The sequence below is a fragment of the Gadus morhua genome, chromosome 9 (genome assembly GCF_902167405.1).
Source record: "Gadus morhua chromosome 9, gadMor3.0, whole genome shotgun sequence".
NCBI classification, from domain to species: domain Eukaryota; kingdom Metazoa; phylum Chordata; class Actinopteri; order Gadiformes; family Gadidae; genus Gadus; species Gadus morhua.
Window position 1 is genome coordinate 7,293,540 of NC_044056.1, and position 27,500 is coordinate 7,321,039.

General features: G+C 46.3%; 1 protein-coding gene and 1 long non-coding RNA gene across 2 annotated transcripts in view; one reads left to right on the top strand and one right to left on the bottom strand.

Annotated features, from left to right (window-relative positions):
- LOC115550239 (A disintegrin and metalloproteinase with thrombospondin motifs 20) overlaps nucleotides 1–27,500 on the top strand; it is a 95,330-nt gene that overhangs the window by 59,860 nt on the left and 7,970 nt on the right. Inside the window, exons 25-31 of the mRNA XM_030365069.1 lie at nucleotides 2,039–2,203; nucleotides 3,728–4,000; nucleotides 5,202–5,363; nucleotides 6,512–6,688; nucleotides 19,681–19,848; nucleotides 24,401–24,574; nucleotides 26,332–26,511. Coding sequence (XP_030220929.1) covers nucleotides 2,039–2,203; nucleotides 3,728–4,000; nucleotides 5,202–5,363; nucleotides 6,512–6,688; nucleotides 19,681–19,848; nucleotides 24,401–24,574; nucleotides 26,332–26,511 — 1,299 coding nt within the window. The remainder of the gene's footprint in view (nucleotides 1–2,038; nucleotides 2,204–3,727; nucleotides 4,001–5,201; nucleotides 5,364–6,511; nucleotides 6,689–19,680; nucleotides 19,849–24,400; nucleotides 24,575–26,331; nucleotides 26,512–27,500) is intronic.
- On the bottom strand, nucleotides 10,945–17,411 carry LOC115550244 (uncharacterized). Its single transcript, XR_003977872.1, has 2 exons — nucleotides 17,025–17,411; nucleotides 10,945–15,900 (listed from the first exon to the last, which is right to left on the bottom strand). It is a non-coding gene; the product is annotated as an uncharacterized LOC115550244 (long non-coding RNA).

Consider the following 27,500-nt stretch of genomic DNA (forward strand, 5'->3'; position numbering starts at 1 on the left):
ATCAATGTGGGCAGAATCACAGAGATACTTTTGAGCCAACGACAATATAAAGTGCTTAGCAAGGGAAACAACATCAAGAAACAAAAAAAAAGGTTTTCAATAAATCAATAAAAATGATACATTTGAGCCAACGACAATATGAAAGGAAACAACACAACCGCAGCAACAAATTAGTTCAAAAGAAAAGCTAATCAGAGTCCCCAAAATGTATTTGAGTTGGAGACACAAGGTATGATGATCCAAGAGCCGGTGGGTTTATATTGGTCCAACTGTTGAGGGGAATTCTAAAATAATAAAATTATAAATGGCTCATCCTTAGTTTGATAGTGAAGCCAGGATGCACTTCAACCATGATTAATAGCAGAGGGACTTCATGGCTGCTGTTCAATCCAAACAAAGTAAACCGATTCATATTTATTCCTTGTTTATCTCTTCCTTTTTCGCGGACAAGGAAGTGAGAGCTTGTTTGTGTTTGGCCGTGTGGTATAAACAACAAGACAGGGACGCTAATAAAACTAGCATAGTTTCCGTTGTGCTCTCTACAATACGTGAGCATATCATTCAACGCTGGGACACCACTGACCGCCAGCCCTCTGGGCGATCAGATAAGCGGATGACACAACTGGTGTGTTGTCGTCCATTTCCGTTGAAGTAGCAAACACCGGTTCACCAGGGCGAACATGACTGAATCCGTCTTTGCGGTACCAGTTGACCTCGTTCAAGTTCAGAGTAAAAAAACACAACAACCTATTGTATTTATGCTATGTGTTTTCTTCCTCTGATATGTGATATTGGAACGAGCGGAATGTAAGCATTATTTACCCAGACGCGTAGTATTCCAATGATCTGAGAATTGCATAGGTACCGTGGTATCACACACACACACACACACACACACACACACACACACACACACACACACACACACACACACACACACACACACACACACACACACACACACACACACACACACACACACACACACACACACACAGATTGGCTCCAGTGTCTGGGCTTTGAGGCCCCTCCGTCGTCTATCTCGCACTCGTTGGGTTGTTGTGCTTCTTAAATGAAAGCCAGATTCTGTCCAAACACGCGTCTATGGTTTCCACGATGGAACCCTGTCTGTCAAACTGTGAACCCACATGTCAAGGAGACCAGCGCCAGTGAGGTCTTCTAGACTCTCTCTCGCAGACACTAATGCACACACACACGCATAGACACACACACACACACACACACACACACACACACACACACACACACACACACACACACACACACACACACACATATACACAAACACACACACATCCAAAACACATCGCTCTCTTTCTGTTTCTTGCATACTCACAGACACACAAACACACTTTCTAACTCTCCCGTTCTCTCTCTCTCTCTCTTTCTCTCTCTATCTCTATTCCCTGGAAACAAAAATATATGCACACACGTATATATTCTCTGTATATGTACATTCTCCCGTCTCAAGCGACACTGTTTGTGTGTGCATATTGTCTGTGCAGCCGTGTGAGGGCTTGAGTTGTGGTGCATATTTCATCTGGTAACATTTGATTGCATTAGGTATTCATCCCCGGAGACATGTTCAATGTGACCTGCTGGTGAGCTGGATGCTGCTCAGGGAGAGAGAGAGGGAGGGAGGGAGAGAGAGAGAGAGAGAGAGAGAGAGAGAGAGAGAGAGAGAGAGAGAGAGAGAGAGAGAGAGAGAGAGAGAGAGAGAGAGAGAGAGAGAGAGAGAGAGAGAGAGAGAGAGAGAGAGAGAGAGAGAGAGAGAGAGAGAGAGAGAGAGAGAGAGAGAGAGAGAGAGAGGGAGGGAGGGAGGGAGGGAGGGAGACGGAGAGAGAGAGAGAATTGTGGATGTCAATTAGCAGTTTTATTATTATACACAGTATTGTATGATAGTGTATGTGTCATTGAGTGTGTTCTTGCCCCTTTGCTTTCTTTCGTGGGTAGGTGCAACAGTAAACAGTGGTGTATAACTGTGTGTGTATGTGTGTGTGTGTGTGTGTTCCCCCAGTGCTCTGTGTCGTGTGGGAAGGGGCGGCAGGCGCGCTACGTGAGCTGCCGGGACGCCCAGGGGGGCGTGGCCGACGAGTCGTACTGCGCCAGCCTACCGCGGCCCCCCGAGACCTCCGACTGCTTCAGCCCCTGCGGACAGTGGCGCGCCGGGGAGTGGTCCACAGTGAGTAACCCCGGCCAATCACAGAAGGACCAGTCCACCCTAAGCCAATCAGAACAGGAGCAGGCCACCCTAAGCCAATCAGAATAGGAGCAGGCCACCCTAAGCCAATCAGAACAGGAGCAGGCCACCCTGAGCCAATCAGAACAGGGCCAGGCCACCCTAAGCCTTTAAGAACAGGACCAGTCCACCCTAAGCCAATCAGAACAGGACCAGGCGACCCTAAGCCAATCAGAACAGGACCAGTCCAACCGTGGCCAGTTAGAGCAGGGCAGATCCACCCTAAGCCAATAAGAACAGGACCAGTTCACCTGTGGCCAATCAGAGCGCAGTATCAAGCATTATGTTCCAAGTTAAATGTTGTCAGTGTGGATGTAGTTAAATATTGTCTATGTGCACATAGTTAAATGTTGTAAGATGATCGATGACTTGAGAATTTTTCAAAGTTTATTAAGTATGAACAAAGCAACAAAAACTACAAATTGGTCGACATTTATAAGTATGAGCCATTACATTTTTTGGCATCTATTTACCTCAGTAAACCATCACAGAGCATCAATAAGCAAGGGAGGACAGCATGTTGGCTCTGCCTCGGCATAGTGATCGACCAAAACCAGACTCCCAGTCCTGGCTCCATTGTTTCCCAAGAGGAGCGGTCTCTTACAGACATAAGGACGGTCACGATCGTGAACCGATGAGCTTGAGGATGAGCTTGAGACTCAGAGCAGCTAATGCTCTCCTGATGAGCTGCTCCTTGAGAGAGCTCCGTTTTGGCGCGGCCTCCAAAGACATTGGGGTTGAGGACTCCTCGGGGTTGCGAGCGGTGCCGCCGCTGCAGGGGCCGTCATCGCTGACAGCCCAGAGACGCTTTCCAGTTGTGCCGCAGAACTGCAGTGTGTCACTGGAGGATTGAGCTGTCAGGATGACACACCAGAAGAGGTGCTTTCGCGGCTTCTCAAGGTCCAGTCGGCGCAGTACGCCGTCTGACCCAGAGTCGTCCTGCTTTGAAGTGAGGCGGCGTAGGGCCGAGGACTATTGCGGCTCTGACCTCGTTCTTCCTGTTAAAACACGAGGCCTTAAAGCCCTCCTTTTGCCTTTCTCTGCCATGTCTCTCACTCTGGTTAGCTCTGCCTCCCTCTGTCTCTCTCCTTGCCTATCTGTGTCTTTGTCTGTCTGCCTCTGAATCTCTCGCTCTCTTTATGTCTGTTTGTCAGTCTCTCAATCTATCCCCCTGTCCCTCTTTCTCTTGCTGGCTGTCGCTCGCTCTGCCTGTCTTTGCCGTCCTCAGTCTCTCTCCCTCTGAATCCCTCCCTCTCTCTCTGCCTATCTCTGTCTTTGTCTGTCTCCCTCTGAATCTCTCTCTCTCTTTCTTTCCGCTCCTACGTTCTCCATGTCCTCCTCTTAATTCCCCCTCATCCTCCCACTCTTCCTCTCTCTCGCACCCCCTCTCTTCCTCTCGTGTCTCTCAAACCACCACCTCACCCTCACCATCTCCCCCCTCTCCCTCCCCCCCCTCTCACCCCACAGTGCTCCCTGACGTGCGGGGGCGTTGGCCGGGCCACCAGGCAGGTGGTGTGCAGCAACTACCACCAGCCCGTGGACCCGTCCTTCTGCGACCCGGACGAGAGGCCCGGTGCCGGGCAGGAGTGCACGGCGGCCCCCTGCACCTCCACCTCCTCCTCCGTCTTCCAGAGGCAGCGCAGCAACGAGCAGCCCCACGGCTACCCCCAGGACCCGGGCCACCGGAGCTGGAACGTGCCCTCGTCGGACAACCAGTGGCGGACCGGTCCCTGGGGCGCGGTATGTCCGCCGTGTGGTCTCCGTGGAAACAAGCAATACAAACTACGAGGGGGAGAAGAGGGGCTTCCTGCCAGGCAGAACATTTACATTCAGGGCATTTAGCAGAGGATTTTCCCCCAAAAGCATACAACTGTTGGTACTCCTACGGCGGGGTCAACCATGCAAGGCGACACCCAGCTCATCGGGAGTAGTTAGTGTGAGGTGTCTTGCTTAGGGACACCTCGACAATCAGCTAAGGAGGAGCCAGGGATCGAACTAGCAACCATCCCGTTACATTCGACCCGCTCTAGCCCCAGAGCTAAGCCGACCCTCAGAAGCCAGAAGTTGTTTTTCGGATGCTGTTGTCGTTTCTTCGTACCCAAGTCTAAGCTAAGTCATTCTCAAGTCAGGAAGTGTAATTACTTCAGTGTGTATGTGTGCTGCTTCCTGACGCCTGTCATGTCTGCGTGTGACACATGTGGCGGGTGGCGGTGCAGGATATCAGGTTTAATAGAACAACGCACGCATTCTGAAGGCCATACAATAGCAGTACTGTACATTTCATCTCCTGGAGCGAGTGTGGCTGTCTGACGGATGACAGTTCCAACACCGGGGTTTTGAAAGGGTAATCCTGCGCTCCGAGTTTGAGCCCAAACGTCCCCATGCTACCTGTAAGCCATCTTAGACCAAGATGCAGTATCTATAATAACTTTAAGTCGCTTTCGACTGATAAAGGAGCCGCCTAAATAGTAAATGGTAAGGGAGACAGACAGACAGTGAGCGAGATAATAAATACTCAGAGTGTTTAGCACATTCCAGCTCTCATGCGAGGTTTGACATTGCAGCCTAGTACAGCTGGTTTGAGTCCCTATTAGACGCAATAGGAATGACTGTGCCTTCACCAAGCATTCAATCATGTGCTTGTGTGTGTGTGTGTGTGTGTGTGTGTGTGTGTGTGTGTGTGTGTGTGTGTGTGTGTGTGTGTGTGTGTGTGTGTGTGTGTGAGTGTGTGTGTGCACATGCATTGGTATCAGTGAGACAGAAATATCGAATCCCCCCCCTGCATCATAAGCAAATCAACAATTTCGGGTACTTTTATTCTGCAGCCATGACTGCAGAGGTCCCCGGATGCGTCCATCCACCCGTGTGTCTATATATAGACGGCATCCCCCCCAGGGGGCTCCACTTGACCCAGAGCTTTGTCTTCCCGCCGCCCCTCCAGTGTTCCAGTACGTGCGCGGGGGGCTTCCAGCGGCGGGTAGTGGTGTGTCAGGACGGGGACGGACGCTCCAACAGCTACTGCGACGAGAGGGTGAAGCCGGCCGAGTCCAAGGGCTGCGACTCGGGCCCCTGTCCGCTGTGGAACTTCGGCATCTGGGGCGAGGTGAGAGAACGTGCATGTGGCGTTCATCTCTCGCACACGGCGCGGCGGCCTCGTCCCGCCGCGCCGACAGTTGTTCTGGAGTTAATATTCTCTGATCCGGTGCTCTCTCGCTCTCTTTCTGAATCTCTCTCTTGGTGTCGCTCTGTCTCTCCTTTTTTCTCTCTCGCTCTGAACCTATCTTCCTCTCTGATTTTCGCTCTGGTCTCTTTCCCCCTCTCTCCTACTATGTCTCCCTTTCTGTGTCTTGCTGTCTCTCTCTCTCTCTCTCTCTGGTCTCTCTCTCTCTCTCTGGTCTCTCTCTCTCCCTCTCTCTCTCTCTGGTTTCTCTCTATCTCTGGTCTCTCTCCCCCTCTCTCTGGTCTCTCTCTCTGGTCTCTCTCTCTGGTCCCTCTCTCTCTCTCTCTCTCTCTCTCTCTCTCTCTCTCTCTCTCTCTCTCTCTCTCTCTCTCTCTCTCTCTCTCTCTCTCTCTCTCTCTCTCTCTCTCTATCTCTGGTCTCTCTCCCCATCTCTCTCGCTCTCTCTCCCCATCTCTCTCGCTCTCTCTCTCTCTCTAGTCTCTATCTCTGGTCTCTCTCCCCCTCTCTCGCGCACTCTCTCTCTCTCACACCCCCCTCTCTCTATCTCTATCTCTCTCCCTCTCTCTCTCTCTCTCTCTCTCTCTCTCTCTCTCTCTCTCTCTCTCTCTCTCTCTCTCTCTCTCTCTCTCTCTCTCTCTCTCTCTCTCTCTCTCTCTGGACTCTCTCTCTCTAAAACACACAAACACTAACACTTGCCAGATCATATGACAGGTCTTTCAAACCTTTTACCATACACAATCATCTGAAGGACGAGGACTCGTTGAGGTTGAAATATTATGCAATTATTCAATTAAACCTAAACGCAGCGCATAAGAGACTAACAGTTTTTGCATGTTTTTCTAACTATGATCTGTTCTTAAGATGACTCACGTCCCCAGCGACTCCAACCCTTAAATATACATGATCCCGTTTTTTTTGTTAACACTTCCTTACCAACCAAATCACTTCCAGACACAGAAACCTTAGCAGGGCATCCATCCCATCGCTATGATCGTCTCCTGGATTTCATCACAATAATCACAACTATGACATCACATCACATCGTCACGTCTCCCTCCTCTCGCGCACAGTGCACCCAGACCTGCGGGGGGGGCCGGAGGACCCGGCTGGTGGTCTGCCAGCGACCAAGCGGCCAGAGACTCTACGACCGCAACTGCGACGTCCTGGAGAAGCCCTCGGACATGGAGCAGTGCAACCAGCACGCCTGCCCTGGCTCCGCCTCCTGGCACCGCCGACCATGGAAGCCGGTACGATGATAGTAGTCCCCCCCCCAACTTCCCATCCCCCATCCCCCCCCCCCCCCCCCCCCCACCTTAACCTCCACCACAACCCCCCCACCACCACACACTCCTGCCCTTACCGACGACACGTCCAGTACACACACACACACACACACACACACAAACACACACACAGACACAGACACACAATCGCCTCTCCTTTATCTCCCTGTGGTGGGGGGCAGGGGGGAGTAGGCGTTTTTAGTAGACGTGTGTGTGTGTGCTTGTGTGTGCGTGTGTGTGTGTGTGTGTGTGTGTGTGTGCGTGGGTGGTTTCAAAACAAAACCAATTTCAAAACAAACACCAACAGTCCCCTGACGCTGTACTGTACCGTACCAGAGTACAGTACCCAGAGTATGGTACAGTACATTACCGCGAGGGCCCCCCCCCCCCCCCCCCCTCTGAAAAGTAAATGAAACGGTTGTATTTTTAACCTTTTAAACTGTATACGAGCCCGAGCGGGGAGCAGGGTACGCAGCGATCCTGCGGGCCCACCCACGTGGGTTGTGGGGTGGCATGGTGCTGATTAGAATCGTGAGGAGAGAGAGGAGGAGGAGGTGGAGGAGGAGGAGGAGGAGGAGAAAAAAATAAAGAAAGTTAAGATTGCTACCCCACTTAGGGACCCATTCAAATAACACATGGATCCCATTTTAGAAGCCTGCGCTCGGGATTTCAAACCTATAAATTAGCGGGGCCGTGTTGTCCAAGCAAGCCATTTATTTGTAAAGGGCGGTAACAAATATGTCGAAAAAATATATTTATTTCATATGTGAAGCGTGAGGTTAACGTTCTTGTTGTTGTTGCTGTCTTCACCATGTATGCAAGGTACACAAGTGTATATTTGTGTATAAGAGTTAAGACCTTTATTGAACAGCAACAAATGACTGTTACTTTATTTTGTATATGCATCTTTGTACAGTATTGATTTTGAGTAGTTCTAGTACCTAGGTTTATTAAGTAAATATATTTATATTTTTACTGGTGCTCTTACTTGGAACCTCTCATCTCCATTCATTTATAATAATAAACAAACTTTGTACAGAAGAAAATTGTTTCTTAACAACAAAGTATTTTTTTATATCACGGAACATTTCTTTAAAAATGACATTGCGGTTTCATTAAAGCCATATAATACTTCGATATTGAACAGGCGCCGTCAGTAAACATTCTTACATTTATGGTCCTGCGTTAGTGTGACATCTGGTGATCTTTATAATGTGAAGACAATGTGTCATACGAATGACCATGCAGTGTATGTTGAGCTCCTCAACTAGTCGTAGTCACAAGAGTAAATTAACCCAAAATGGCGTGTGACCTTTCAATCATGTTTAGACATTATCTGTTTGAATAACGTCAAACTCACACAAGCTAAAGTTGATCAGTTTTTGTGTGTTTCAATGTGGTCAGATTACGCTACTATGCAAACCTGGCCAAGTGTGCTTGTGCACGCATACTTTGTGAATTATCAGGTTTTCTATGTTTTTGGTTTGTCTGTTTGTTTTTCTCTAAATCAGCTCATTTTCAAATCAACTTCAACTTCAATTTCTGCAATACCAGATACCTCGATCTAATACTAGCATGAAATCATTTGTTTCTATCACACCATTTATTTGGGCCTGTTTGAAATTTCTGAAGGATTTGTTTTTCAAGAAAAAGTAAGTTATTTATTGTTTACAATAGTTTATTCATTGTTGCAGCTTTAATATTTGTGCCACTGTTGACATTCATGTTCACACTGTACTTGATCCATTTGTCACTAAGAACAAAACAAAAAATGACAGTTGTGTCACTGGAAATGTCTCAATGCCTACAAGTCTGTACAATATATACTTTATAAAACTGTTTCCAGAATCAGGTGCAATTTTTTTAAAAACCCTCTTCCACTATCGAAGAACATTACAGTAAACGCTAACCGTAAATAGTTAAAAAAATAGTGACAAATAATGAGGTGAATGGACCAAGTGGCTCATTGTTTGTGCTGTGAGGAGATCTCTCTCCATCTCTGTTGTGCTGTCATTTCTCTCACTGTGTGTTTCTTCCATCATAACTCTGATGGCCATGGTGCCCTTCATTAAGACATGGCTATTTTTCTCTCACTCCTCCGCCCCCTCGTTTCTCTCAAGACCCTTCCCCCATTCAGAGATAGTCACCCCTCCCTCTAGTGGGGGGTAAACTTTGCCTAACTTCTTATATTTTTTCATCTTCTTCTATTTATTTTATTTACCTTCAAAAAGCACATCAGCATGTGGAATTAGCTCTGCCCACTGTAAAGATTATTAAAGAAAGTGTTGTGAAGTTTGTGTTGTTTCTCAATAGCATTTTACTGGCCTCACAGAACAGATTCTTCCATCCGATATTATCATTTGTTTAGGAACAATTTGACAAAGGATAGTAAAATTGGACACATGTAGAAGATTTAGTGTGAGTATTTATTTCTTCTTACATTTTGTAAACACAGCAAGTTCACATTTTTTACATTGTCATATCAGAGTTTATTACCAGCCTTAAATCAAATTCATGTGTATTTTTAGCAGTCTTGACATAAAAATATGAATTGCCTCTAAATCATTTATATATGTTTTACCACCGTCCTGTTGATGCCAATGGGTGGTTGAAAATAGGGACAAGGATGATTCACTATTTGATCATGGTTTACTAGAGACGCGCAGAATTCATCAACTGATCCCCAATACAAACTAATACCTCTCCCTTGCCATCCTAGTTTATCATGATTATCCTCAGTCATCCTTGTTTGACCTAGTCTTAGTGACACAGTGCAGGTGTGGAAATGAATGAGCACCCGTGCTTACCTTCGGTCATGCTTAGGTCATGTGTTATACTTGCTCATAGTAAACACCCAACCACACACTACTCAGTGTGATCCCATCATTAACTGAACCCTGCCAATGGCCAATCTCCCATAGTAACCACACGATCCTAGGGCCCTTTTATTACTTCGGTTGATTCTTTTGATTCTGTAATTGGATGCCAGAGTGTTTTATTTGGTAATGTCACATAGAGCAGTATACCCAGTCCATCCAAATCCAGCTTTGGCAGAGTTTGCCAACATCTGTTTACACTCAATGTTAAAAGCAATGCTTTGCTAGCGGCAAGACCAGAGTAGCACAGTATAATGATTACGAGAGGAATATTTATATTCATTATCAGTGGTGCCCACGGTTGTTTAGTTTATTAATGGCCCCCACATTAACGCTTAAAACTGTTTTAATAAGAATCGTACGCCGCATTAATCCTACCATAGAATGAGGACAGAATTACAGAATTGAGCGCTTATTAACCTTAAAAAGTCATGGGGGTCTTAATCACTGAGGGTCTGAATGCCCTGCAGTCCCCAGTAATCAAGGTTATGGTAACCAAATACTAAGATAACGTTTTACTGCATTGAGCCCAGAGGGGGTTCTTCAGCTCGGGCTCTGATTAATTGTAATTGAACGCAACGTGGACTACTAAATAATCAATTTTTAGCTTGATGAACTGTTATAAAGCTTGATTAAACAGACAATTCATCAACTGTGCAAATGGTCACAGATGTGAATGTATAGTTTGTGTTGAGCACTATAATGTAGTGTCCAAATTAAATTATATTGAACAGCGATAGAAGTATAGTTGTGTTTCTTGTGTTGCATAGTATCATCAATGCATGTTGCATTCTGGGCCGTAGAACACTTCTTACCTTGTGTACATTCCTCTTCTTTCAGCAGCATCAGAGCAAAATATTTTTTCATTTCTTGAAAACAAAATTATGCTTTTACACTTGACCAGTGCTCCCGATCCAATTTCTGCTTTTGTAATACCTCTTCATGTACAAGTGGTAAATCTGTTATCTGAGAATGAAATCTCCAAGTTAAAAAGTAGTTATTTTGAATATGATGTGCTTTTGGTGTAATGTATCCAAATTTGAAAATCTTTGGCATACCCTAGACGAATACATTTTCTTTGCGATTTATATATTATATAATAAATGTAGATACATCTCAGTATTCCCCCTTTGACATTTGGCCCTGTTATTAATCTTATATCCATCTACATAGAATAGATATATTGATATAAATATTTATACCATAAATCAGTTTTTAATTAAAGCAGTGATTAACTTTATAATAATATTTCTTAATCCCTTTTAAAAACAACAACAATGATATGCACATACATACAGCCTCTTAAACCCACTTTAGAACTATACAAAAAAAGATAAGACAAAAAACGACACAAAATTTGAGTTTATTTTCCAACCTTCAGTTATAAAGCAGCACAGTCTCTTGTGATTCAGCAGAAAGGTAAACACCACCCAGTAATGATGATCACCTTTTAAAGATGAACCCATTCAGTCACGTAGGCAGAAGGCCTGAACAATGGCCGACCGCGGCACCATTTCAGTAATTGACCCGTATAGTTGGTAACGAAAACAAACCATTTCCTGCCAAGGCATTCAGAGTCTCTGGTCGACCGAGATCCTCGTCAAAATCACTTGCTGAACTAAAAATGTGTTGCTTAAAATGAAATCCACATGCAAAACACTACACATACTTTCTGGTCCCCCCAGCCCACCAACCTACCAACTGCTGCCCCCAAGGGGATTCTGGGTAGGGATATTCTCCGAACCTGTCACCCAGAGGTCATATGATCGTGACATCATTGGGCTTGTGTTTCCTGATGCAGCCCACATTGCTAGTTTGGTCTGGAAAGGGGGCACTTGCACATGTTCAATCTGGAAGTTCCTCTCAACACCGAGAGTTGACTCTTTTTCGTCGGCTCGCGTTGAAACTCGAGTTTGCTGACAACCTTACACTGGATAACCGGGGGATGGAGGGGTCTGTCTGTACTTCAACAGAACTTTGGAAGACAAATGATGCAATTGATGATTAGTATGTTTGTCAAGATTAAGTAGTTCCAGGTTGTGGAATGTTCTAGAACCAGAGAACGGAGGATTCATGGCAGATAAGAAACCAAAGATTATCTGAAAACACTGGTAGAAAATTATCTAGATTTTGCACTTGGTAGTACACTCTGTAGCGGTGGTCAACAGAGTTCAGAGAAAAATGAATATTTCTGTTTTTGGTTATTTAATTTCAAGTCGTAAATTATAATATGTATTATACTACGAGTCATGGACTCATTCTATGCATATACATATGTATATAAACATGGTAATCAGTCATCTGCCCCTCTTTGCCATCTGAGGCCACAGTGGGAGTCTGAAATATTGTGTGCCATGTTGTGGCTTGGAACATTTGACTTTAATTTAGACATTATGGTATAGTTTGGGGGTTGACAAGTATTCCTCAGCCACAGGAAACATCAGTTGACCACAAACAACATTCATGGAGAGATTTTGGAAGGAAACAGACTCTTGAATAATCGACTAGGATTACAAGTCTTCCCAACATAGACCTATTAAAAAGTATCAAAGGCATGTATAATTCAGTACTCAACCCATTGTTTTCAAGTAATGTTACTACTGCAGTAGACGTTTCAGGTCATGTTTACCATTTGCCATCAGTGATATTGGTGAATAAGGGATGAATAGTTTCATAAGCCTGGACACTATGGCATCCATCCTTAAGATGATACAGAAAAGATGAGCATTATGTACTGATAAACCATTGATATGTACAAGGAAATTTAAACAAGGAGGTATTTAATTTCTACATGAGCAAACAAGGTAAAATAAATAGTCAACTTAAACTAGGTCACATCTATCCATGCACAAGCCTCTTCTTGCCTTTCCCCAATATGTGGACTGGATGAGCATGTTTTGAAAGATTCACAAGATGGCTGTTAAAGTTTGTTGTTGCTGTGACATGAAAAGGCTGTGTACCGACCCTATAAAACACTGGGCCGTGTGTTTGGCTCCGAGGTACATCGTAATGGAGAACATGTGTCGCACACTCCCATTGCTCCAACCTTAACACAACTGTGGACTTCATTAACTAGAATATTCTCTGGTTTGGGATTTTTCTAAAGGGACTACTGGAGCCAAGTTCAATTGAGCCCTGTAGTCACTCAACACCTGGACTCATTATAGTCCTTTCTCAACAGGTTTAGCAGATGAGAAAAGCTGGAATATAAACAAATGTTAAATATTCAACATGCCCAAAAGCTCTTTCTGCACTATCCCGCAAATAACCTTTTCTCCAGGCATACATCTGTTAGAAGAGTATAATACGTATAGAACATTTGTGGCTAGTTCCTCAATTACTTCTGCTACTTCTTCCGCTAGCAACCGCCATTCGGGAACCCTTTGGAACACCGGCCTTTCCAGAGTGACGTGGATACTGGCATACACTGAAAGGCTAGCTGGCAGGACCTAGCATACTACTGATGAAGTGACGCGCACATCTACGTACAAGTGCTTGGCACTTGTCCAAATCACCTCAAGAACATTAAGCACAGGAGTGTGGAATGGTTCCAAATCACCATAAGTGCAAACCACCCTAAATTACCATAGTAACCGTACCATTTTGAAGAAGAAAAAAAGGCAGCTGTGTGCCATTTAACAGAAAGAGAGAGTTGGCCTTGAATGCTCTGTGTCAAAGGTCACCCCTTTATAATGTCTCGCCTCATCTCATTCAACCCCTGCCCCCCCCCTGCCCTCCCTCCCTGTCCGGTCCGAGCTGTTCTATCAAGGCAGGCATTTATCATTAAGGCCTTGTCATTGCTACCTGACTTCACTGCGTCCGCTGTAGCATGCGGCACGGAATGCTTCAAGCTACAGCGCGACGATGGAAGTAAAAGAAAAAAGGAAAAGAGTTTCCAGGCACTGTGTTTAGACAGACGGAAATACTGAGCCGTTTTGTCATTTCATGTTGACTTATGGTTGCACAGTTTGTCTTTTCTGAGTGGTGTTGACTTAAAAGGAAATGGTGTTGGAGTAACTCTAGAGGGCCGTGCTCAGCGGGGTGTTTATTTGAGTTCATGGGTAAGGAATGAGCATGGTTTAGCTTAACTGGCACACCACGTTGAATGAGATCCTGACGAAAAGCCTCTTAGTCCAGCTTCTGTCGCTGCCGTCCGATTTATAGCCGTGTTGATACCGGCGCAGAATGCTTTCCACATGATCCTCCTTATCAATCAGTTCCGTCAGTTTTCGAATTAATGCAACGGCGAGGTCAACAGGTCCCTTGTGAGCCACCGTTTAATCGAAACATTGTTCAAAGACGAGTATAAAAGACATATGAGTTGAGTTACACGCTAACTCATTTAATTGGCTAGGACTTCAATCGTTGGATTAAAGTACCGTGTCGGATCACATTGATTCTGGATAGGCTTATTAAACTATCATGGGGTATTCTCTCAAGACAGACCTTTTTCGTTTTTCATGCTTCAGCCTAGCCACATTTGTGGCTACATTTAAGGTAGCCACGTTTTTTGTAACCAGATCCAGAACCGAATCCAACGTATTTTGACTAATCACGTCACGGTGTTCATGAACATGCATCCTCCCCAGAAACAAAAACCGAGGAAGTTGATTGTAATGCATCGCTCAACAAGTCGTGATTGGTCGAGAAATACCTTTGGATCCGCTTCTAGACTTCTGGATCCATTACAAAAAAACGTGGCTTCCTTAAGTACAGACGTGAAGTCTGGAGCTTTTTTCTTTAAAAGCAAGTCTGTCTTGAGAGACTTATCTGTGGTTGACCTTAAAAGCAGTGCTGGTTGGGAAGATCTATGTGTTCCGACAACATTCCCTTACCCCTTCGGACGCCGCTCTCACCAGCTGTCCCCTGGTGACAACATGTGTTGTTTTGACTTGCAGAACGGGACCTGGATGGGAAAAAGTCTGTCCCTTGTGTGCTCGGTATTCACTCTGTATGCCTGCCCTCTGTGTACAATACTTGGTAAACAGAGTACAGACTTGACCCAGAGTAGTCACAATTGATCTCTGTCTCTCTCTCTCTCTCTCTATTTATCTTCCCTTAGTTTTTTTCTCTCTCGCTCTCTTTGTCCAGCTTTTCCCCTCTCTCTCTCTTTCTCTTCCTTTCTCTCCCTCTCTCTCTTGCTCTACCTCTCTCTCGCTTTCTATCATTTTTTCTTTCTTTCTTTCTCTTGGATTTGTGTGTGTATGGGTTTGTGATAATCTTTTCTGCGACTATGTTTTTTCTATTATCCTTTGGTTTTAGTGTCACCAGAAGAACAAATTGTCATTGATAGTCGTAAAGTTGAGTCCTAATGCCTCATTATCTCTACATAGTTCTGATTAGAAACCATGAGACCAAGACATAGAACTTGCATCATGGTGTCTTTCTGTACAGTACATGCATGGAGCAGATAGCTGCGTAATCTGATAGACACGTAACACTGGCGTTGGCTGCTCAGGGTGTTAAATTTCCAGACTTCAGATCTTCAGACAGCTCTTACAAGTTTGTTCTTGCTCCAGGTCGAAGCCGATCTCTTTTCCAGAGTCAGTGAAAAGTACAGTGACCATGTGCTGGGTATTAGGGTTTATTTTGCGTACGTCAGGCCGCTGCAATGTGATTGGAATTTAAGCTTGGCGCTCTTACGTTGTTATATGGGATCGCTTAGGTTCAGTCAATATACAAATACGACACAATATTCCCCTTTTGAGTTCTTGCGCTTCTGGGGAGAATGTGCCTTCTTTCTAGTCTTTGTTTTGATACTTTCATTGGGTATTTTATTTCTTATTACATTTAATTTATGATCTTGTGCAATCCTGATTCTGCTCTTTCCCTACTGTTTTGCATTGCTTTGTATCTATAGCTATCTGTTTTATCTACAGGATCACTTTCATTGTCTGACACAGCAAAGTTAATGACATTTTCCAAGACACTTGGTGTAGGTTAGCACAAGTAAACAGGTTTGAGTAATGTGTTAAGGATCTTATACAGCTTATAGAAGTGTGAACATCATGCATCGTTCTTCCTATAACCAACATTTATACATTATGACCCATAGTGCTCAGTGCAATCCATACCGAAGTAACTAGCAGTAATTGAGAAAAATGGTATTTTTCTGAATGGCCGACATCACCAAACCTTTTCTTACAACCGTTTCCATGCGGACATGTTTCCATGCGGACATGTTTCCATGCGGACATGTTTCCATGCGGACATGTTTCCATGCGTTGCTGTTGCCTTGTCCTCTTACCTGCTGGTCAGCACTCAGAGGGGCGGCCATCTTGGTTCCAGCTTCAGCCAGTCCTACAGTGCTCATAGATAAATCGATTTTAAATATTTTCGGTATTTGAGGGTATTCGTAATAATTATATCATTACACAATCATAATACAATAATATCCTCTAGTACCCAGAATCCAGTTGTAATTTTGACATTTTTTTTCTTCTTACAGTCCTTTTTTTTCCCCCTCCATCACTATCGTTAGAATCAAACAATTAAACCCAAAGTCTTCTTATCAGCCTCTTCCACATGCGCCCCCGGGCTGTTGTACCACCCGCTCAGCATACAGAGCAGAACAAACATAAATTAGCCGGATTCGGTTTGGCACTCAATGACATGAGCTGCTCCGGGGCCCCCCTGAAACCCCAGCGCTACAGCGCAGGAATGCCACTTGAGAGCCCCACACAGCCCAGGCTGGGGCTGCTGCTGCCTGCTGTTTAAGTATGGCTTTCACGTTCCTAAATATCACTTATCTCCTTCTCTGCAATGCTCTGACCTGATCTGTTGTTTTTCTTGTGTGGGTTTGGGGGTTTGGGCTGCTGGGGGGGGGGGGGGGGGGTTGCATAGCTAAACAAAGGGTCACTTTTGTACAAGTGTTTTTCCGACATTGTGGTAAAGTCAAGTCGTACGATTGTGCGGTTGTTGCTGCAAATAGTAGTCTTTTTTTGAACGGCAGTGTTATTTCTATCACTGGTATTCTCCTCCCCTGTCATTTTCCTTCATTCTTATTACGGCTGGTTCACCTTTTGGGATCTCCCCCCAGTTCCCCCCCCCCTAAATGAACTGCCGTTATGCTGTGGTAATCTAGAAGTCTCTCCATGTGAATTTCTCAATTTTCACCTCGCTCTGTGTTAAAAGAAATCGTAAATCTGCGTCTTCGCCAAAGCAAGAGGTCATCGACCATCACGCGAATCACGATCATCCCCGCGGCGATGTCGAACAGCAAACATTTCACAGAACTCAAAGCATGAGCGACCCTCTCTCTCTCTCTCTCTCTCTCTCCTCTGTTGTTCCCTGCGCTCCGAAGCCTTGTTTACAACAGCTATCTATAGAAGTCTATAACAGTCCTCACTTGACGGTAAACAGTACAGTCTATCCCCCTCTACCCCAGCTTCGAGCTACAATAGGTGGAAGAGAAAGAGTCTTACCTGGGCGGGCTGTGGCTGAGTGAGGGGGTGTGGGCGTCCGAGGCCTGAGTCCTGGGTCCTTTGTCTCTCCAGGCTCTCCCTCGGTGGTAGAGTCTCCTTGGTCCGCTCGGTCGCTCCCGTCCCCCCGGTTTTCCCCCGTGCTCCTGCGCCGCTGATTAGCTAATGGCTGGCAGATGAGGTTTTTTTTTTTTGGAGGAGGAGGTGCCGATGGTGGTGGGGTGGTGGTGGTGGTGGTGTTGGTGGTGTTGGTGGTGGCGGAGGAGGAAGATACAGTTCAGCCAAGAAGCACAGCCCGTATGGCTGCAATTCCTTTACTTCTTCTTTTTTTTCTTTTTCTCCCTCCCTCTCTTTCCCTTGTTTTTTCCCCCTCTCTACTTTTACAGCAGTAAGGAGGGGCCAGTCTGTCTCTCTCTCTCTCTCTCTCTCTCTCTCTCTCTCTCTCTCTCTCTCTCTCTCTCTCTCTCTCTCTCTCTCTCTCTCTCTCTCTCTCTCTCTCTCTCTCTCTCTCTCTCTCTCTCTCTCTCTCTCTCCCTCTCCCTCTCCCCCTCTCTCTCTCTCTCTCTCTCTCTCTCTCTCTCTCTCTCTCTCTCTCTCTCTCTCTCTCTCTCTCTCTCTCTCTCTCCCTCTCCCCCTCTCTCTCTCTCTCTCTCTCTCTCTCTCTCTCTCTCCCTCTCCCCCTCTCTCTCTCTCTCTCTCTCTCCCCCTCTCTCTCTCTCTCTCTCTCTCTCTCTCTCTCTCTCTCTCTCTCTCTCTCTCTCTCGCTCGCTCGCTCGCTCGCTCGCTCGCTCTCTCTCTCTCTCTCTCCCTCCCTCCCTCTGTCTCTCTCTCTCTCTCTCTCTCTCTCTCTCTCTCTCTCTCTCTCTCTCTCTCTCTGTCTCTCTCTAACATATTTGCTTGTGTCTGAGGCGGAAGGGACTGAGTTGCACTTATCATGTACCGGGTATGTGAATCCTCCACACTTAGGTTCCTGTCCCTGAGCTCCGGGCGGGCTTTGATGTCCTACCTCCCCCCACTCCCACTCCCACCCCACCCACCCACCATCCACCTCCAGCCATCCACACCGTCAGCTGACACAGCCCTGTGTTTAAAATGCCTTAGTAATTACAACCTGGGGGATGCATGTGTGCGCAGTGTCGACGTCTGCCCCCACACTGAAACTTAAACTAATGGAGAGAGAGATAGTAGAGATAGATCCTAAAACAGAATTGTCTCCCTCAGATCCGTCTTGGACACTGATTGATTACAATTCAAAAAAGTGTACTAAAAGAAAATGTATTCTGAAAGATTTGAATCAAAAGAAGAAGAATTCCTTCCATCATCGCACGCGTCCATACAGTATGAGTCCAAGTCCACCCCTTATCACGAACGTGTGGAGACGTGACAGGAGTTTAGAGTTATGCAACGCTCTGCGGTCACAATTAGTGGACAGAACAGTGCGATATTATGTTTATTATCTAGACTGGAAAATGTGCTACGAACCAAAAGAAAAATCTGCATCGTCGTAGATAAATGGCCTTCCATTTCCAGCATGCTAAATATTCCCAAGCGGCTTTTGTCCACGGGCACGGAAACACCCGCCACTCTAATTGCATTCTGGCCGCATCATTTCACACTACTTAAAAAAAAAAATCCCAAATTTTCTAAATCAGTTAGAGTATTTTCAATTTACATCTGATAGTCACATTCCCCCAGAGGGACCTCCACGCACGAGTCAAAGCATGACCAATCCGAGTCAAAGCATGGCTCATATTTACTGGTATCCCTTCTCCTCCTCCGGTTCTTCTTCCTCTTCCTGCCATCTTCTTCCGCCTCTCTCACCCACTCTCCCCTCCTCACCTCTCCCCTCCTCACCCCCCCTAACGGGATCCAGATGTCCCGTCTGGCCGTACTCAGTCCTCCTAGTCTCTGTCTGAGTCCGGTCTTCCTGGTTCCCCTCTGGTCTCCAGCCTGCTGAGGGGAGGGGGGGGGTTTGGGGAGTAATCCCTCTGTTTACAGGTTAAATAGCGCAGAGCATTCCACATGGCGAGTAGAGTAGGGCTATGGCGTTGGCCGGCCCTGAGAAATGCATTGGAACCTTTTTTCTTCTTCTGTGGTGGGCTTAAATGTGTTGATAATGCATTCTCTTGGTCGTGACATGTAGTACACCGATCTGTTTTGAAGTATGCTGAACATGTCCCTGGTGTCTAAATATAGCATAGCTACTCATGGATAAAATGGACTGGTGAGATGCATGGAGGATATTGAACAAGACTAGGAACTAAAATGAAGAAAACATTTGATGTATGTGTGTAAATTGAAGCAAATGTTTGCAGCATGTATTAAAACCAGAGTGTGCTAACATATTTTTCTCTCCCTTTCGTGCCTCTCTCCCTCTCTCTCCCATCTTCTATCTCTCTCCCTCTCCCTCTCCCTCTCCCTCTCCCTCTCTCTCTCTCTCTCTCTCTCTCTCTCCCTCTCCCTCTCCCTCTCCCTCTCTCTCTCTCTCTCTCTCTCTCTCTCTCTCTCCCTCTCCCTCTCCCTCTCCCTCTCCCTCTTCCTCTTCCTCTCCCTCTCCCTCTCCCTCTCCCTCTCCCTCCCTCTCCCTCTCCCTCTCCCTCTCCCTCGCTCTCCCTCTCCCTCTCCCTCTCCCTCTCCCTCTCCCTCTTCCTCTCTATAGTGTTCTGTGAGCTGTGGCCGAGGCAGCAGTCAGAGGGAGATAGCCTGTGTTTACCCCAACGGAACCCAAACAGAGGAGCAGATCTGCGGCCATCTGCCCCGGCCCCGGGCCCAGAAGGCCTGTCGCACGGGCGCCTGCCCCGTGTGGAAGGCACACAGGTGGACCGAGGTGCGTACAGACACATGCACAAACACATGCACTCACGGACCAGCACACACAGGCACACAAAGAAATATACACAGAAATACACACATGTTCAAGCATGCACAAGCACAAACACACGCACACACACACACAAAGAACTAGACATTCAAGCATGTACACACATAAAGTCACACACACACACACACACACACACACTCACACACACACACACACACACACACACACACACACACACACACACACACACACACACACACACACACACACACACACACACACACACACACACACACACACACACACACACAAGCAGTTAAGCAGGGTGCACAGATGTAGGACACATACACACACACACACACACGCACACGCAAACATAAACATAAACAACATAATCATTAACAACATAAACTCTCTCACAGACACACATGCACACACAGAGCACTGACCCATAAAAAAGAACCAGTTTACGTGTTGTGCAAGCTGAGAGCTAAACACCACAGGCTGTGTGTATCTGTTTACGCGGCAAACCTGACGTGTAATAATGAACATAAATAACGCTGTCTGCAGCGTCTGAGCCCCAGAGTGGACCGTGCACCGCATGGTTCCGGTGTTCTGGAGTTCTGCATCCATGAAGCCTGAACGCAGGTGTGCTCATGCTGCTCTGATATGAGTGCTCATAGGAACAGGGGGACCAGCCCTTACCCAAGACCATTTTGAGGAGGTACTCATCGTTTGAGGTTTTGCGAGCAGCAGCTGAAACAGTCTGTGTTTTGCACTTCGAGGGCCTGATTTGAATGGCGGCCTCGCCTGTCTATGGCCAAAACTCATTAATATTCAGTCCTATCGTTTTTAGAACACAGATAACACTGTCAAACAACATGAACAAAATACATTGAGATCCTCCCCGAACAACAAAACAAATGATTCAAGAACAAAATCAAAATTTTCCCGTTGACTGGTGGATGGGTATTTCTGCATCCGTCCACTGTGAACCACTTAGAGGCTGTTAAAGGAACTACGAAATACACCATTATGTTCTTCCACCATTATCGCTGATCAACCACTCCTCCTATGTTAAAGCAGCAGAACTTCAGGGGGGGAGACGGCACAGAAACTGAGGGGGTGGAGTTAGGCCTTGCTTCCTGTTTCTTTACAGAGATTTTCTAACGAACAGAAACTGAATTGTGCAATTAGTCAAAGCTTTTAGAAGGGGAGTTCAATAATAACATTCCGAGATTGGCCCGTCCACTCAGTGTTGATTGAAAACCTTTACAGACACATTTTTATGGTAAAGGTGTGTTGGCCGCTTTACTGTTCGCTGTTGATAGTCAAATACGCGCTTGCAGATACAACAAACTGATCGGTCGAAACAAATATTCTTCCACCTGGGCTTCATAAACATGGCTGCCACTTGGTCCAGCCACATCTCTGGTTTGTGAGCGCCCAAAACAACCTTTCTCTCACATTGAGCCGCGTGGGAAAGAGATGTTGGCTGTCATAATCTGACTGCTAATCGCAGAGGAGTCACAGAAGTCCTCCATGGCTAAGACGTTTGGTTTTTTTGGTTAGCAATTTCTGGACATGATTTTAACATTTACTACCTTGGCCAAGTCATGGGACTTCTCTCTCTCTATGTCTCTCTCTCTCTTTCTCTGTCTCTTTTTCTCTGTCTCTTTCTTACTCTCTCTCTCTCTCTCTCTCTCTCTCTCTCTCTCTCTCTCTCTCTCTCTCTCTCTCTCTCTCTCTCTCTCTCTCTCTCTCTCTCTCTCTCTCTCTCTCTCTCTCTCTCTCTCTCCGTCTATCTCTCTCTCTCTCCGTCTATCTCTCTCTATCAAACGGAGTCTGGAATCAATCATCTCCTTCCACATACCGCCAGCAACCATGAAATCCTCAACCAGAGCGAGAAGACATGTTTTATATCTGAACATCCACGCCTGGGACCACTCTCAGAAACAACAAGACCCTCAGAGACCCTCAAGTGTGTGTGTATGTGTTTGACTAAAATGTGTGTGAGCATATGTGTGTGTGTTTAACAAAAGTGTGTGCAAGTTTGGGTGTGTTTGTGTCAGTCTCACATTGATCTGTGCATTATACTAGTGGGTGTGTTTGTGTGTTTGAGTGAGTCTGTGTTTGTGTGTGTGTTAGTCGAGTCTGTGTGTGCATGTGTGAGTCAATGTTTGTGTGTCAGTGAGTGTTTGACTGTGAAGTGTGTGTGTGTGTGTGTGTGTGTGTGTGTGTGTGTGTGTGTGTGTGTGTGTGTGTGTGTGTGTGTGTGTGTGTGTGTGTGTGTGTGTGTGTGTTGCTTTTAAGTATGCCTGGTGCTATCACGGGGGGATGGGATAGCCTCTAATGGAATGAAGAAGAGAGACCCTCGTAAACATGTCCTGGCGTTTCTTCAGAACCCGGGGACTAAATGTCCTCTCCTCAGCTAGCCTGGCTATTGGCAGACCAAGCTCAATCGTAGATTGAGCTTGGTCTGGGGAGGCTGCTGTCATTTTCTTCAGCACAAGAGGTGTGATCAACAGGCCTAGGTCAAACAACTCAAACGACTGTACGCAATTGGCTGCCTACTGTCGCTTCCCTGGCGTCATTGTTTTAAACCAGCCAATAGCGCGCCAGGGGGAGGAAAGCCAGCTTGGTGATTGGCCCCCACAAAAACACGTATCGGAAGCAGAAAGAAATGTATTGCTCTTCTCCAGTCCCTTCGACAGGGAGAATTCAAATCGCCGGCAGAACTGGCGGGGCCTACCCTGGTCTAGTCCTCAGCGGCACCAAGGTGCTAGGGCGTCAGCCGTCAGCCGTCACCCGTCAGCCGTCAACACGCTCATCTTGAGATGCTTTATTTCCCCGCTGTGGAAATGGGAACTTGTTTCACAGCTTCAAGGTCTGCAGGATTTAACCGATTATGGTTTCTTTTCTCCTTTCTTTTCTACAAATAATCACATCTTGGTTCTCCGTTTGGAAAAGTTCTGATGATGATGATGATGATGATGATGATGATGATGATGATGATGATGATGATGATGATGATGAGTGCGGTACTTTGTTCTCCAGGCCAAGCTGGCCAAGTGCTCCGACCACGTTCTGGACCGTTTACAAGAACGTATCCCGTGATGATAGCCTATAACGACATATTAACTCAAAACATACGTAAAAATCATATATATATATATGTATATGATATATGATTATATATAATATTTCATATGATATATTAGATATTAGATATAGGATATATATATATATATAGATACATATAATAAATAATATATTATTATATCTGTCCATATGAAACCACATATACATCTGGCGCTTGATGGAAACTGGAGACTCCAGGTTTTGTGCTCTGCTACCCCGGCTGCTTAGCAGCATCGCGCCCCCCGCCCCCCCGTCTCGGGGTCTCTTTGAGGTTAGATTAAAGGCCAAATCGGTTGCAATCGGTTCCGGTGCTGACGAGCATGACTTCCTCTGCATGCAGGTACCGCGATGCAGAGGGGCACATCAAAGAGATGTCACCGGAGATATAGAGCGTCTTTGTTCAGAGGGCCTTGGGAGCCGAAAGGCCGGAATTCTTTCTTTAGAAGTTGTTTTTTAGGGGGAAAGAAATGCAAAGACCACTGCCGTAAGGGTGTATTTAAATATTCTTGTGACCGGGGTAGAGGTCAGTGAAATTAAAGCAGGGTTGATGATGAATATTGCATGAGTATAAATGTTGTGTGAAAGAGTGTGTGAAGTATATGTGGAAGGTAAAATACAGTCCAGGTTCATACATCATTTAATACAAGTACCCGCTATGGCAGAGATTGTGTTTGTATGTGTGTGGGTTTGTGAGTGAGAAAGTACAAATCACTCTGGACGAGAAACACTATATGTGTGTGAAGTGTCTTGTGCGATACTTCCAGAACTTGTTCTGTTCTATCGGCTTTAGCACCAGCATCACCGAAAGTGTGACCAAATGTCTTTTCCTGGGAATTTTACGGTTTGACTCCAACCTAATTCCTCTGAAAAGACCCGACGACTTTTCTTCCGGGACCCCGTCTATACTTTTAAACTTTTCCATGTGCCGTCCAATCCATTGAACTGATACATTGCCTGTCAGGCTCATGTGAGCTAACTTTAAATACAGTAAACTCCTGTTGCTGTAACACCCGGCAGATATCCTGGGATGATAATAGTGCGTCATTGTGGAAGTGGGTCATGTGACTTCCCCTTCAACAGTATCATTTACACACTGATGCAAAGTAGAGGGAGAAATATAGGGACACTGACTGCATGTGTGTCCTCTTTGCAGGTACCAGCCTGACACACACACACACACACACACACACACACACACACACACACACACACACACACACACACACACACACACACACACACACACACACACACACACACACACACACACACACACACACACACACACACACACACACACGTTGCATTAAACCAGACAAAACAATTACGCATTTGTGGAATGAGCTCCAGGTTGAAGACAAAAAGCTAATTCCCGGCTTGACACTAAACCCTATTCCCTTGTGTCCTGGTGTCCCAGTGTTCTGTGAGCTGTGGGCCGGGGCTGCAGAGCCGTCACGTCTACTGCCGACTGAAGGGCAGCGGGCGTGTGGGCCCGGAGCGCTGCGACCCCCACGCCCGGCCCGCTGACCACCAGGCCTGCCTCACCAGCGAGTGCCCTCACTACACCTGGCTGACTGGAGAATGGCAAGATGTAAGATATCCTCTCTCTCTCTCTCTCTCTCTCTCTCTCTCTCTCTCTCTCTCTCTCTCTCTCTCTCTCTCTCCCATCCTCTCTCTCTCTCTCTCTCTCTCTCTCTCTCTCTCTCTCTCTCTCTCTCTCTCTCTCTCTCTCTCGTGTCATGACTCTCTCTCCCTCTCTTACCCTTATGCCTCTGACTTTCCCCCTATACCTTAACCTATTTAGACTGAATTGACGTGAGATTATAATGTATTTCATTTAACAACATTTTCTGATGCCTAATGCAAACCTTCATTACCCTAAATAACATCATAATAGTGTTTGACTGCTCGCAATAGTATCTTTTATTCCAAGATTTACCCGGGATAATACAATTTTATATCACCAAGCTCCACTCTCTACTCTAATTTTTAACTATGTATCACTCGCTCTGTCGTTCTTTATGTCTCTTTATGTTTCTCTCTCTCTGTCTCTCTCTATCTCTCCCCACAAGTTGGATGATATCTGTTTTAGTGAAGATGGCATGATGCTCCTTTGTCACATGATTCTGTTTTTCTCTTGATTAGCATCTCTTTGTGAAGGATCACGTTAATATGCCCCTGTAGCAGCAATGTGTGTGTTTGTGTGTGTGGGTGTGTGATGTGGTGTGCGTGTGTGTGTGTGTGTGTGTGTGTGCGTGTGTGCGTGTGTGTGTGTGTGTGTGTGTGTGCGTGTGTGCGTGTGTGCGTGTGTGCGTGTGTGCGTGCGTGCGTGCGTGCGTGCGTGCGTGCGTGCGTGCGTGCGTGCGTGCGTGCGTTTGCGTGTCCTGCTCAGTGCTAGTAGCTCAAGTAGCTAAAAAGAGTTCCATGTAAGGAATTAGCCTGGCGTCCACCAGTGATGTGGAAAAGCATGCACATGTTTAGACTCCTTTATGTACTAAAGAACCTGATGAACAGTGTACAGTTTAGCCACTAGATCTCTTTCGCTGGCACCGGCATGGACAAGAAGAACACAGCGCATGCTTGCAGGGCTAAGTCGACCATCACACCCAAATATCTGACCTCATGGACGTTCCCACACCAAGGGAAACATCGGTTTCATTCGGGTGTCTGGGTATCGTCATTCGGAGTAAGCAGAGCCATGTCATAAGCAATGACATCAAACATGACGTCCACATGTCTGCAGGACTATTAGGGGCACATCTGTCTCTGTGGCGGCTCCCAGTTAGCAGGGTACGGGGGGGCCTGGAGGGTTGAATGAGAACCATCCCAGTGCAGGCTTCAAAGTACAACACTGCCCCCACTGCCTATCATCTGGCATCAGACCTTATGTCAGCCCCCGAGTCGTGAGCAGAACCTTGCAGAGCTCAGCGCTTCTCTGCTGTACGGAGGGTTGGATCGGATCGTTTTCACTCCTATTTCCCTACGATTAGAGTCAAGGACAGTGTAGAAGATTTGAGTCGCATGTGTTTTTTTTTTGCATCATTAAATCGACAAGAGAGCAATTTTTTCACTCTTTTTTTTTAAAGTTTGATGAATGCTCCAACGAATAGGGAGCTGGAGAAGATTTTAGTTTTGAAAGTGGAAGAGCAATTTGTGATGTCAAAAGTGTATTGAATATCTACTTATATATCTTGGCATATATTGTATACTTTCGGACATTATGGGGCGAGTTTATGTCGAGAGCGTGGGGTCTAGGGCGTACAAAACATTGCCCTGATGTAAATCGTCCATACAGCACTTCAAAAACCATTCAGGTTCTCTAAGGCGGTGTCTCTCTCTCTCCCACAGTGCAACGCCACCTGTGGGGCCCCGGGGACGATGGGCAGGGCGGTGGGCTGCGTGGGCCCCGGGATGACCCCCGTTCAGGAGGACCACTGTGGGGCCTCCTCCCCCTCCCGGCCCCCCTCCCGGCAGGCGTGTAGAGGAGCACCTTGCCTCCTAACCTGGATGACCGGGGCTTGGACCCAGGTGAGAGAACAACCCCCCCCCCCCCAACATCAACGTCACGCCAACATGGCTGAACTCTCTGAACGTCCTGCCTGGCCTCACACTGCCCATGGGGCGGGAGTAGCTCAGAAGGTAGAGCCGGTTGGCTGGTAACAGAGAGGTTGCTGGTTCGAGCCCCGGAGTGTCTGCCCTTGGCAGAGAGGTGTGGTGTTTCCTGTCTGCATGGGCTATAGAAAGGAATCATGGCGTTAAACCACCGTTACTCCTTTCCTTCACAGAGCCCGACCGGTTGTCCCGTATCGCCACGCAAAACTGGGGGTTGGCGAAGTGTAGATTTCAGGCTGGTTTCTGATGATAGAACCAGATGACCTCATACAAAAAAATACAGCTCGATAGATAGAATTGACGCAGTAATAGCTGGAATAACTGAGATGCCATTCAGGGCGAGGTCCAGGGAACGGGTTTATGATTTAATGAAGCACAGCGGTGGGGAGTCTGTGGGATTACAGGGAAATAGTGCAGGCGTAGTTGGAAGCAGATGTGGTGATTTAGTGTATTAGCTCTTTACAAACACAATGGCTTTGTATGGGGTGAGATGCTTTAGATTAATGCCGTACCTGTTTGTGTTCATGCGTGGGTGCACTTGTGTGTGCACGTCTGTGTGCATTCATGTGTGTGGCTTTCTGTGGTTGACTGTGTGAATGTGTATACTTGAATGTGTGAATGTGTTTTCTCCATTTGTGTGTTATTTTCTTTGTGATTTGTGCGTGAATGTATGCATGACTGTGGTTTAATGTGCGTGTGTATTTTTGTGTGTCTGTGTGTGTATGTGTCTGTGTGTGTATGTGTGTGTGTGAGTGTGTGTGATTCTGTATTCACGTGGCATGTGTGTGTTTCTGCTTGTGTGCATGCGTGTGTCTGCTGGTGTGTTTGTGGTGTAACATGTGTGTTGTGTGTTTGTCTGTCTGCTTGTATACATGTAGTGTAACGTGTGATAGTGTGAGTGTATG